Raw genomic sequence first — 13,069 nt, 5'->3', positions numbered from 1 at the left:
ACCCTGCGGGTTGTCCCCTCGTTACATTCTTTGTGGTTTGTCGAAAGTTGGGCGCCGTCTCGTGACACGAGCAGGCACACATCGTGCTTAGTTAGTCACATTTCGTGCGTGTTCGTGTTCGAAGAAAATGCACAAATTCTCAGAAATAGAAGAAACATTGAATGGGAAGAAAATTAAACTAAAAATTAGAAGCTTTGTGCGAAATATTTAGTGGAAAACATAGAAAAAAGGTTGTTGTTTTCGTTGCTTGAAATTCTCAACTTGTTGAAGCTTCGTGAAGTAGATCAGAGCTTTATTCTAGATGCTGCTGATAAAGAGGTATATGCTCTCCTTACTTTCTCTCTATCTCCTTCCTCTCTCTCTCTCTCTCTCCTTCCTCTCTCTATTTTTGCCTCTTTTGCTGTCTCTCTCTCTCTCTCTTGCTGCATTTATCTCTTTTCCTATCATTCTCTCTTTCTGTATTTCTGTATTTTTCTACCTTTCGGACCCATTGCCTTCTCTCTGCCCCTCTCTCTCTCTCTCTCTCTCTCTCTCTCTCTTATCTCCCTATCTCACCTTCTCCCTCTCTCTCTCTCTCTTATCTCTCTCTCCTTCTATATTTCCACTCATCTCGTGTTTACCCATTGGCGCATCTCTAGTCTAGATCAGCTCTCGCCGGGATTACCTGCTGCAGCCGTGCCCAGCTGGGCGTGAAGTGTCGCTTTGAATTGAATTTTGTTTTCGTTTTCCCAACAGCTTAATCTTTGGCTGCATCCAAGGCTTGCGGGGGCAGCTTTGTGGCTGGGCAAATGTGTCAGCCATTTATTGATTGCTTTAATAGGCGCAGCCGTTCACTTTGCGGGCCCCAGCCTTAGCCTTAGCCCAGGTGAATGTGCCACACACACACACACGCGCACACACACGCGCACACACACACGCAGCTGTTTCCTGCACGCACATTTGCATTTTATTTAAATGCATGTGTATGCTAAAATTAGCGTCTAATTGGAGTTTACACGCTGCATTTTTTATGCGCAAATAAATTGTGGCAATATAGAGCCTGGAGTGAGACCCAACCCTCACCAACCCCCCCCCCCCCTCCTCACTCCTATCTTGCTGCCTGTGCCCCCCCCTTGGGCTGGTTTAACGCAGTTTGTAGTTTGCCATTTGCCGAATTTGTCAGCGTTTGTCAAAAACGAGTCTGGCATTTTGTGATTGCGATTACGCGACTTACACAAAAAACAAAAAAAAAAAAAAAACTATAAAAAAACTAAAATCAAAATCAAAGGCAACAACAAGTGCGGCTCGCACAGCCATTCACTACGCACACACGCACACACACACACACACACACACACGCATACACTCGCTGCCTCGCTCGCTCGCTTCGGGGGCCAACTTTGCGTATGCGTGATTTTATTTTGTTTTTTCTTTCAATTTCATAATTGCACATTACGACTACAAACGTGACACGCACACACACACGCACACACACACGCACAGGTGTCAGTTGGCGCAGTGGGCGTGTTTTTATTAGACGGCCTTAAAACCGCTTCAAAATGGCGTCCATATAAAATACGGCAAAGCGACTGCAAAATCGAGCGACAAGTTGCGCGAGCAAATCAAAATTTATTGACTACACATATTGATCAGCGGCGATAGCTTGGCGACAGCTCTCTTCCAATTAACTGCCAAGGCGATAGATTGGCGATAGTTTGGCGATAGCCAGTCATTTTTGTGTACTTGTTCCTCTGGCAAAAACGCTTTTCTATATCTCTAAGCGAAATGCCTGAAACACAATCTCTTTTATGCCAAGCGAACGATCTTTTATCCTCAGGCTTTAAGTTTTTGAAATCCTTCAAACACTTCACGTCCCCCATTTTTATGTCTCAAAGTCACACGCTTTCCTGCTGCCCCAGCTTTCTTTCCTCGAATGCAATATTTTCTGCATAGATCCTAAGACTGTATTCCAGACGAAACCCTGCCTCACAGCGCAAGTATTCCAGGCTTAGACACTTATTTCTGCCTATATAGAAACTTTCTTTACCCAAGGCCAAAAGCTTTCTAAAAACCTTCTTCGAAAAGGTTTGCTGTTTCCCTCGAATATTCCTTTCTATTTCCCAACTTAAACACTTTTCTATCTTTCAAGCAAAACACTTTTCTATAGCAAAGGCTTCATCTAATCCTATTCCTATTCCCCGACTAAGCGCTTTTTTATTCCAAGTCAAACGATATTTCCTATTTCCACGATTAATTGCTTTTTTTATCTCCTCAGGGAAGTGCTCCTTAATCTCTGCCTCTCTGAAATATTCATTCCGATTCCCAGAACAGTTTGATATATTAGAGGGAGGAACACACGTTCCCAACGCCTTTCCAACTTCCTGAAGTGCGACTAATGGAAAACTCTAACTCACACTTAAATAATGAAATATACAAATTTCTATATATGATTTTATATTTTTGCACTTAGTGCCTCGGGCACTTGAAGCTCTTCGTCAAGCTAATCTACTGACTGGTGTATCTGGGTTGAGTAGGTGCTTGGCTTTATGGATTTGCGGTTCGGGTTTTCAGCTCATGTCCGCTGCCAGTTGAGCTAAGCTTGATTCGCCCCTCTGTGGCATTTTTTCACCTGCCTGGTTCCTGTGTCGTCAGCTTGGGATTCTGTTGGAACGCTTGTTCAACATGTGCTTATGCCCGCCTCTGCCTGCCTGGCTGGCCGGCCAGTTGTCCGGCTGGACTGGGCCTGGCCTGGCCGGCTGGTTGCCAGTTGTGGTATCGCATTACCTGCAGTGACAAGTGCTGGCTACCAGACCGAAATCCGATATAGCATTTGCTGCTGGCGCTCTTGTTCAGCAGCTGCCCAGCTTTCCGCTGCTGCGCACACTGCACCAGTTGCTTCAGCCTCAACTTGGCTGCTGCCCACTTGCATTTGCTTTGCTATTTATTTTGAATACCCTCCAGCTATTGAGTATTGTTCAAAGGGGTATCATGGCAGAAGGAGCTAACTAAGCTGCTGTAAACTATGACTATATATCAGGCCAGGTTCGTCTGTCTTTCTTGTGTAAAGGATCGACAGATCCAGTTCCTTCTATTGCCCGCGCAATTCAAGCTTCTTCGATAACTTGTGTTCTAAGCCTAAAATCGATGAAAATCGATAAAGAAATTCTCTTTTTTGAGCATCTCTCGAGCACTTTAAGAGCTAGAGCTGCCAAAATTTGCTATGTAGAGTCTTCATCATAAATAATTTACTTTATAAATACCTCCGTCCATTAATTCGCCAAATTGCAAAAGGCAACTCATTCATGGAGCTAGAGCTTTGCACTTTGGGATATGCACATTTAAGTGAGCCCTGTTTAAGCACTGAAAATTTGATTTGTTTCCAACTGCAAACAACCAAGTTACTTCGGATAACTTTCGCATAGAATGGGCTTAAGGGCAAGCAGAAGCGTAGCACAGAAGTGCGTAGTACGTGAAAGGGTATTTCCCAGTCGACTTGTTTTTTATTCTCGTTTTTAATTTTAAGTTTTTCAATTAATTTCGCATTAACCGCCGCCGCCCAGCAGAGTTTCTTTTTGTTGTTCTTTTTTTTTCATAAATATTATTTTTTCTTGTATTTGGTTTTTGGCGTTTTTGCCGCCTGTCACTCGCAGCTATGTAACGTCATCTTCAACATGACAGGCGGCTGCTAATCCACACCTACCCGATACTTGGCCATAGCTGGAGCTGGCTCAAGGAGCAGCAGCTGCGGCCAAGTACCAGCTGCTGTTGCTGCTGCTGCTGTTGCCTCCTCTTCGGGCTGTGCGGCAAAAAAATTATTAACGCCATTAACGGCAAATAGAAATATTTGTGTGTGTTGTGCCACAAGCAAAGCAGGCGCACCCCCTTCCCGCCCTCCTGACCGCCCCTTTGGGGCACGCTAAACGGGTTGCAACACAAAAATTACAAGTCATGGCAACTGCGGCTGCGGCTGTGCCCCACAAATGTGACTAATGGCATTTTTTAAATACAGACTCTGCCAGACGCGCATCCGGACTCGGGCGGTGCAAAGGGGGCGGGCTGATGGGAAGCAAGCGCTGGGGAAGGCAGCGGGAGGAAGCGCAAATGTACACTAAAAAAAACCAAGACTCTACATTTCTGCAAATATTTCGAAAAGTTGGGAATAATAAAAAGTAGCTATTTGTGTATTGCAAAAACAATAATAAATAAATAAAATATTAATAATGTTTTAGGGTTAATTTTTTCTTTATTTAAGAATATTCCTCTTACAACAAATTTATCTTAGGCATTTTTTGACAATTTTAGAAAGAATTTCTAGCTTTCTTCCGAAGAAAACGATAAAAACAAGTTTTTTAAAAGTTTAGAAATAATATTTCTAGAAATTGTTTCTTAAAATACAGATAATTATCTCAATCAATTAAAATTATGAGAATTTATCGATATTTAAACAAAGTCGAATTCCGAAAGATCGGGCAATATTTTTCTCTCAGTGCATATACAAACTCCTGGCGCAGCGCTTTAAGCTCTAAAGGCAACCAATTTTTAATGCCCATTGGCCCAGGCCAGGCGCTGGCAGATCCCCTTCTAGCTCCAGCTCCAGCTTCAGCTCCAGCTCCAGCTGCTGTTGCGACTCCAACTCGAGCTCCGTTCATGTGCGTGCGCTTTTCTGCAGCGTCATTAATTTTGCCATGAATTGACAAAAACATCATAAACTACTTGTTGAACAGAAAATCCACTTCGGGCGACAGGCGCTGCCCACGCGCCAACCGCTGGCGGCGACCACGACGACGACGACGAGGCAGACGATGCCGATTGCACCGCCCGGCAGGCTCATGTTAATTCCACTCCAATCCCTCCTCGCCCCTCTACACCCCTACCATACCCCCCTTCCCCTGTGTCTGGGCGCGGCGGCCTCATAAATATGTCTAGCGCTCGTTTCCCGTTTGCCAATCGTGCGCTCGGCCTGACCTACAGGGCGCATACGATTCGCAAATTGATGACTATCACCGGATCAGATTATACTAGCTATATATATACACCAGCTAGGTGTGCGTGTGTGTGTGTGTGTGTGTGTGTGTGTGTGTGTGGTTGTCAGCTCTTATGTGCCTGGCCAATAAATTGTCAACTTTATCTGCATATCAATTACAAGGCACAACATGTACACAAAAAAACTCATCTCGTTTGCATTAAATGTGCGCAGCGGCTTCTCAATTACCTTAAATAAAGAATCATTTAAATTAAACTAAGTTAAATTCAATTAAATTTGTTGTTTAGCTGCAAAGAAATTGAAGCTAAGATCTGCATAAAAAAGGTGATTTCTATAAATAAATATGCTTATTAACAACGAAAGCCTAAGGGCCATAAGTAAAATGACAGTATATCCGACTGATAGATACCCAGTAAACAGTATATGTAACAATCGGATCGATCAGTGGGATTGCAAAGGCTGAAGTTAGAAGCTGGGCTAAGAAAAGTATTTTATACGAAGGCATATAAAATATATATATAAATATATATGTGTGTGTGTGAGTGTGAGTGTGTGTGTGAGTGTGTGTGTGTGGGTGTTAGTGTATGTGTGCATTTATGTATGTATGTATGCATGCATGATTGTTGTCTAGTATCAACACAAATTTAAATAAAACGAATTTCTACCAAGCGCTCTACTCCTCGATTCTCAAAAATTCAAGTAGGCTCTGCCGTTTTCATGCTAACTTAGTAGTGTAGCTTTTTTTTTTGTCTTTTTTTTGGTGTTTTTTTTTGGTGTTTTTTTTTGTATGTATGTATCTTTATATGTATGTACAAATATATGTACGTATGTATGTATGCATGCATGTATGTATGCATGTATGTATGCATGTTTGCATGCATGTACATTTGAATGTATGTATGTATGCGCGTATGCACATATATATTTATATATATGTATGCATGTGCATTTGTAAGTATTCGTACACATGCATGCATGTTTGCATATAAACAAAACAATCATGCAACATGTGAGTAAGAACATGCACATGTATGCATATATGCACATGTATAACATATGTATACACGTATGTAAGAACATGCATACGTATGCACATATACACATATAAATGTATGTATGTATGTATGTGCATATGTATGCATTCGTACATGTAAACATGCATGCATGCTTGCATGTGTACAAACATGTATGTATATGCATGCAAACTTAAAACTTCCCCCAAAAATTCATTGAATCGCTTTTCCAACGAGGAAGCTTGAATTCTGCTAAAAGTGTAAAACACACTTCAAATGATTTTTCATATTGGAGGACGGAGGGGGAATGCATCGTTCGAGAATGAAACACGCCTAAATTAAATTTAATCTTTGAAAATGATTTTAAGGCCAATCGAAAGGTAAGCTAAAAAGTTTTTCGCCATTTTTCCACACTTGCGGGTGGAATTTCTCGAATATAAGGTATGTGCAAATTTTATATATATTGCGATATTCCTATCAAGCCTAAGAAATGATCCGATTTCTCGTGACATCCATTTCGAATATTAAGTATACTCAATCCTGTTGGTCTGACCTTTCACACCTGCTGCTCTTCTACCCAAAAGCCCGCACTTCCAGTTCTCATAGTCTAAGTAGTTGACCCGAACGATCTATTAAAAAATTGACCCACGCTGCCAATTAAGTTAATGGCCGTGTAAGCGTTTTTGAGCAGCAAACATTTACAAACAGGCGACAGCAATTGGATGTTTAATGAATTGGCCAGGAGCCGGGCGGGGGGAATCAGTGCTGGACCCAAAGCCAACTGTGGCCAATGCTCCGGCTGCCTTTCTACTGCCAGCAGCAGTTGGAGCAGTCGCAGTCAGAGCTACAAAACGAGTAGCAAAGTCGCCTGCCAAAGGTAAATCGAAGCCTGAGATTAATAGCGATAAGCTATTGATTAGCCAGCCAGCCACTGCCATTAGGAGGCACTGCGACACTGGCAGAGGGGCAGCGATGGGGCGTGGGGTCTGGGTTAGGGTAGCGACAGCAAACAGTAAAGTTAAATTGTAGACGATCCACTCTAGATGTTATCAACAGCTCGGCCGGGAACAGGTGCTGTTCGGCTCTGGGGTCTGGGGTCTGGGTAGGTGTTACATGCATGCGATCCGCAGATAACTCAAAGCGAATCTCTGATGATGCCGGATGCCAAGTGGAGGAGCTGCGACTGGAGATGGCCACTCTCGCTGGCTGGCTGCAACGAAAATTAAGCGCACGCTGGCAATTTGCATAAAAGCAGTTTAATGTTTAAATGTTTTATTGAATCGACGCTCGATTACAAGCAGCCACCTGGGCGTGCGGCAGGGGAGGGGCTTTCTGTTGCTGCCGTTTCTAATTTGCAATGCAAATGCAGCAGGTGAAGCTGCAGCCGTAGCCAAAGCCAAAGCCAAAGCCGAACTTGTTGCATCTTTCAGCTCGAAGTATCTGTAACGCCATCGGGATGCGGCTGCAATTTGACTAAACTATCTGACCGCATATGAGAGGCCCATTTGTTGTCGGGCTGTGTGGCAAGAACGGGTTTTTTAATTATAAGAAAGCAAAAGAAAAAGTATATTGATAAAAAAAAATGTTAAGAACAGCTAAGTGCAAAGTGTCGCAAATTGAATACCTTAACGCGAAAATATTACTAAAAAAAAAATCGTATTTTTCAAACGAATTTTTACTATATGTTGCAGTAGCAGGATTTCTATTTAACAAGAACAGAAAAGTTAACAAGAACTGAATCTTCGAACGATCTCTATATATATGATCCTATGATCTTGCCTTCTATGATCTCTCTTTCAGGCTATTGCTGGAATTTGACTTTCCTCGTTGCTGGGCTTTGCATTAGTTTGGTCAAGAACAGATATATAATGATACTACGACTCCATTTTCGACCGATCTTTCCTTCTTCTGATATAGTCTTTCGATCTGGCCAAAGGGAAATACAGGCAATACAGGAATTAAGGCAAACAGTCCTAACATATCATATATATATATAGAATATATTTCATGATCATGTGAGGATACCCTTTGTCAGGGTATATCTGGAGAACTGCATCGATAGCTTATCAGGTTGCGGCTTGTAGCTGGCTGAAATGGGGCCTCCAAAAGCGTTGGCCACAGCTGCCGAGGCCAACGTACCAAATGGGCACCAGATCAAGGCCCAGAGACAGTTGGCATCCAGGTGCTTGGCAGAGTCGTTGGCACGTTGCACGTTGCACGTAGCACGTAGCACGTAGCACGTTCGCTGATCAGTTGTCAATCAAATGCGACGCAGATGCTTCACACTCAAGCCAGAGAGAGGGAGCTCATCATTAGTCGGAGAAGGAGGCACACATTGAGGCACGTTTGATACGCGCCGGCCATGTGGATGGCTAGGCCTAATTGCAGAATTGGCAGCTGCGATCTGTGGACTCCAGCTAACGATGAATGCGGGCATATATCTATCGGAGTTGACTGTCAGCGCGAATGTAAAGTGACGCCTGATCTTGAACTGGTTTCCTTCGCCATGCGGTGGGTCCCGTGCGTCAAATCCAGCTCCGAGACATTCTCTCTGGCGCAACCTTTCCATTCGAATTCTTGACAACTTTTTGGCGGGCCCTGCTGTGTTTCATTTTTGGGTCTTAGCCACATGCCGTGTGGTGTGGATTTGTTTGTTGCTTTGTTTGTTTGTTTGGGCCGCAGGAAATCATAAATTAAAATCGTTTGTTTGACAAGGCTCGTGAAATATTTCCATTTTGAGCCGCCGCCAACTGAATTGCGCTTGGGCATTTATGGCCGTTCACATTTGCCCGGATCGGATAGAAGTACATGACATGAGCAACATGTGCGCCACAATTAGTACAACATGCAACAACAACAACTGGAGTCGCCTCCAAGCGGCAGATGCCTGCTTGGCCCGATACCAAAAGCCCAAAAACGGACATCTCCAACAAATGGCCAACAGTTCATGTTCAACACGGAGCCCAAAATTGGCGTGCAGCGTTTAAATGAGACAACGTGTTCGGTCTCCAGCTCCAGCTCCAGCTCCAGTCCCAGCTCCAGCTACAACTGCAGCTCAATCTCACGCGACACGCTCATAATTCATAAACTTGGCCATTCGCATGATGCTGCACTGCAGCTGGAAGCTAATAACTGGAGATGCATATACATATATATATATGTATATGTATGTATATATATTCGTGGATATGTTGCCGCACCTGGCCCCCCTCTCTGAGCTGGCCATCAACACCCAGCGCCAAATGGCGTTCGTGTGTGGCCATTGACACACGAGGCGCTGCGGCACAGCTGGACGCGTCCTCCACCCGAAACGCAACAGTCTCTGGCAATGGCAGCTGCAGTTGCCGCATAACTAGAGATGGCAGCGTGACAACTAAATTATGATTGCTTGGAGCATATGCTGTAGATTATTCTGATCTCTCTATGAAAGTCTCCAGCAGCAATTATTTTAAAATGCCTAAGAAACTTAAGCGCAGTTTCATTCCTAAGCTTCTTTTGTTCTCTCTCTTTCTCCCTCTATCTCTTTTCTCCCTCTCATTCTCTCTTGCGCAAGATCGGGTTATAATCTATAAGTCTTAATCTTTTTCAGTTGCTTTTTCTTCATCTTTCTCGCGCATTGCCCGTTCCTAATTTGATCTCCTTTTCTACTTTCACAGGGTTTTTTTGTCTCTGCCTCTCTCCCTCTCGCTTGCTTTGTGCCTCTTTTCAAGAACGCCTTTCTATGTGATTTTCATAAAATCAAGCTATCATTTTTTTCTTCATAGTGCCCAAATAAACACATTTGTGTATATCAATAAATATATCTCTAAATATACTCACAACTTCTTCATACACAGCTTCTCCCGTCTTCCAATTCCAGCGGATCATGAATTCGTTGACGCAGTTAATTTATTGCTTTTCGTATTAGATTTAGCTATGTACTAGACATCGTCCGATTCACACACTTTACAACTTAAATTCTAATAGCAGGGTTCGTGTTATTTGTTTTAGTTAATGTTTTCCTTAAGCTCTAGGATAATTAGATCCAGACGGGTCGCTGCTATGAACGCACGTTGCCCAGCAGCGGCGTGCTCTCGGCAGCCTTTGAGGTAATCACGGTATGGCGCGACCCACTCGCCGGCGGCTGTGGGCGTGGCGGCCTATTACTTGGCCCCGGCAACTGTTCCTCGGCCTCATCGATGCGCGACTGGCGCGCCAAACGCTTCTGCTGGCTAAGCTCGTGCATGTAGAGCGCACTAAGGCACATGTCCGCGACCGTTACGTCAATGGGATTCTTGGCCAGGCGCGGCTCCACGCCGTACAGGCTGTAGAGCAGCGAGTCCGATGGTCCCTCGATGCGGCCCTCCGCCTTGCTGAGACGCAAACGCCGCATGCTGTCCGCCGGACCCATGCTGGTGGACATGCGCCTGTAGCTGGCGCTGCTCATGGGTTCGCCCAGATTCTGTTGCAGCATCTGGCGGAAATCGCTGCCAGCAACATATCCGGCGCCGAGGCCAGCGACAGCCGGCTCACCGCGACTGGCGGATAGCGACTGGGAGAGCTGCAACTGCGCCGGACTCACCTCGGCAGCCAGCACGGAATTGACTATGGAGGAGTACTCCTCGCCAATGTTGCCGAATGAGATCAGGCTGTGCGTGAGCGGATTGTCGCGTGCAGCCGCCTGCGGCGAAATTTTCGCCTTGACCAGCTCATCGATGGCATGCTCCCGTATGCCCTTAATGAACTGTGAAGCCTCCTTGGGCATTTGCCACTCAGGATTGTTGAGCGTGAAGCGCACCAACGACATTTCCGTCTTGCCGCCGGCCAAGCTACGCTGCTGTTGCTGTTCGTTGCCCAGGCCGGTGGCCAAGTCCGCCAGGCCGCTGTTGTTGACCTGCCAGTCCGGATTGCCGTGCTTGCGCACATCCATTTGGGCAAACGAGCACACATTGCCCACGCCGCGCACAGAGACTGCAAGAGAGAGGCATTTGGTTAACATATGCATGACCAGGAGGAGTTGGACGTACCTGTAAAGCTGCGGAAGAACTTGACAATCTCCATGGCCTTCGGCCGGAAGACAAAGATGAGCACAAATGGTGTCACAATCGGACTGAAGATCTCGCTGAGTAGATAGCCCGCCTTGAACTGAAAGAAATTGCTGAACTCGTTGCGCACGTGGGCGGTGTGCGCCTGCTGCTTCCACTCTGTGGGCAGATAGTGTACATGGGCCAATATGGCGGTCATCAGCTGCTCGGGACACCAGATGAGATTCTCATCGGGTATGAAAGTGCGGCAGACGACGCCCACAACGGTGAGCACCGCAATGATGCTGAGCACATGCTCCACCTGAAAGACGTGCTCATCGTAAATGCCAAAGACCAGGATCAGGAGCAGCACACCGCCGCTCACGAACAGCAGATTGCGGGCAATGACAGCGGCCAATGGCGAGGAGAACGAACTTAAATAGCGATCAGCATACTCGTAGGCGCGATTCAGACGAGCGTCCAGCTCATGATCCAGCTCGTTAAAGTGCCGCAAATAGAGGCGTCCATAGTTGGACCAGGTGCGCAGACCCAAGGCGCTCGGCTCCTTGCGCAAAATGTTCGCATACGAGAAGCTAAAGTAGATAAGCTGCCACAGAAATATGACCGGAGCAAGCAGTAAATTGACCAAGGCCACGCCCAAAATCAGCTTGGACAAACGCTGGGCCAGCTCCGTTTGATTGCTGCGCACGGCGAACTCATCCCGCAGCTGCCAGTTATTCTGAAACGGTGAACCAGGTCCGCGAAAGAGTATGAAATCAATGTTGAAGAGCATGCCACGGCTAAGCGAGACAATCTCCCCGAAGAGCGGCAACTGGTAGCGCACGGGCAACAGCTGCTTGTTCATCAGGGCAACCAGATAGTTCTTGAAGCGCAGCACCCGATGATAAATGTCCAGTTCGGTGAGCAGCTCCTTATCGATGCACATATGCTGTTCCGCCTGCACCTGGCGCGTGCGCTGCTGTACATCGTGCCAGGTGATATTGTCCAGATCGCAATCCTCAATGCCCAGCGCCGTGTTATAGAAACGCTTTATGTCCGCATACTGTGTGATGTGATAGATCATCTTGAGCAGCCGTATGCCCAGATAAATGGCCGCTATGAATATGATCAGGTAGGTGAAGAAGCCAAATTTGGCGACGCACTCGCCCGTCGACAGGATAACATCGCTGAGCAGCGTTTTGGTGCGATTTGTCAACGGATCCGGTTGCTTGTTGCCAAACAGCACATCGTGCCTGATGCAATGCGTCGTAAACGTAAACAGCCAGACAACAAACCCGAATTCCAGCACCTGAAACGGAGTTGGTTTAAATCATTTGCCTTCAACTTGGAGATTTTATTCAAAGTGCAGTTCGGTTGACGCTCACCTGAAACACCTCGTCCAGCACGATGACACGAAAGCCATGCTTCTGCTGGTAATTATACATGCGGGAGAAGAACGAGTCCAGATCTTCGATATGATTCCAGCGATGCGATTCCCTGCCCGTCTCGGGCACAATGTGTATCATGATGCCGCTGTTGTGTGGCGTATCCTCGTGTTCCTGCTCTGCGTCATGGTCAGACGCATGGCCACCTAAATGCGCAGCAGCTGTAAATGTTTTTGCGTCGTCTGCTTTTGTTATTGTTGCCGTTGTTGTTGTTGTTGTTGTTTTTGTTGTTGTTGTTGCTGTTGTTGCTGGTGGTGGCTCATTGCGTATTTGTGCTTCGCGAAATGGATTTGCTTGCTCCTCAGTCAAGGAGCGATAATTAATATTTGGGCTTGCCATGACGCACACCCAGGCCCCAAGGTCAATTGTTTTTGTTGTTTGCTTATTTTTATATCACTGTGCTATCTATCTAGTATAGTTTAAATGAATAATTCGTCGTCTTCTTTGTTATTGAATTTGGCTACTGTTCGCATAACGCGTTCTATATAAATGTACTAAAGAAATACCTAAAACGCAATTTGTTGGCCACATTCTTGGTATTGAACACACAACAGCTGGTCACTCAATTTCCCGAACACCTGATGCATAATGTAGCAAAAATGCCTATTTTCAAGCTGCAAGTCATTTTTATGCTTAAAAGTATGC

At 45.5% G+C, this 13,069-nt stretch overlaps 2 protein-coding genes across 4 annotated transcripts in view; both read right to left on the bottom strand.

The window, feature by feature from the left end:
- Positions 1-3,768, bottom strand: part of NaCP60E (Na channel protein 60E) — a 96,130-nt gene extending 92,362 nt beyond the window's left edge. For all 3 annotated transcript variants that reach the window (XM_070210017.1, XM_070210019.1, XM_070210018.1), the window contains exon 1: positions 3,764-3,768. The gene's annotated coding sequence lies outside the window, so the exon portion shown is untranslated. The remainder of the gene's footprint in view (positions 1-3,763) is intronic.
- A 6,078-nt stretch (positions 3,769-9,846) lies between these two features.
- Positions 9,847-12,914, bottom strand: Atg9 (autophagy-related protein 9). The gene is made up of 3 exons (XM_002059429.4): positions 12,365-12,914; positions 10,983-12,288; positions 9,847-10,926 (listed from the first exon to the last, which is right to left on the bottom strand). The coding sequence occupies exons 1-3, from the start codon at positions 12,761-12,763 to the stop codon at positions 10,016-10,018; spliced, it is 2,616 nt and encodes an 871-aa protein (XP_002059465.3). The 5' UTR covers positions 12,764-12,914; the 3' UTR covers positions 9,847-10,015.
- Positions 12,915-13,069: the final 155 nt, after the last annotated feature.

The sequence above is a fragment of the Drosophila virilis genome, chromosome 5, assembly GCF_030788295.1.
Source record: "Drosophila virilis strain 15010-1051.87 chromosome 5, Dvir_AGI_RSII-ME, whole genome shotgun sequence".
Classification (NCBI taxonomy): Eukaryota; Metazoa; Arthropoda; class Insecta; order Diptera; family Drosophilidae; genus Drosophila; species Drosophila virilis.
This window is presented reverse-complemented; position numbering and strand designations above follow the sequence as displayed.

Excerpts from the sequence above, each read along its gene's own strand:
- Atg9 (XM_002059429.4), bottom strand. The coding sequence starts at position 12,763 with ATGGCAAGCCCAAATATTAATTATCGCTCCTTGACTGAGGAGCAAGCA. Across the intron at positions 12,289-12,364 it reads TGCTGGACGAGGTGTTTCAG|GTGCTGGAATTCGGGTTTGT; the intron begins GTGAGCGTCAAC and ends ACTCCGTTTCAG. Across the intron at positions 10,927-10,982 it reads GTTCTTCCGCAGCTTTACAG|TCTCTGTGCGCGGCGTGGGC; the intron begins GTACGTCCAACT and ends TCTCTCTTGCAG.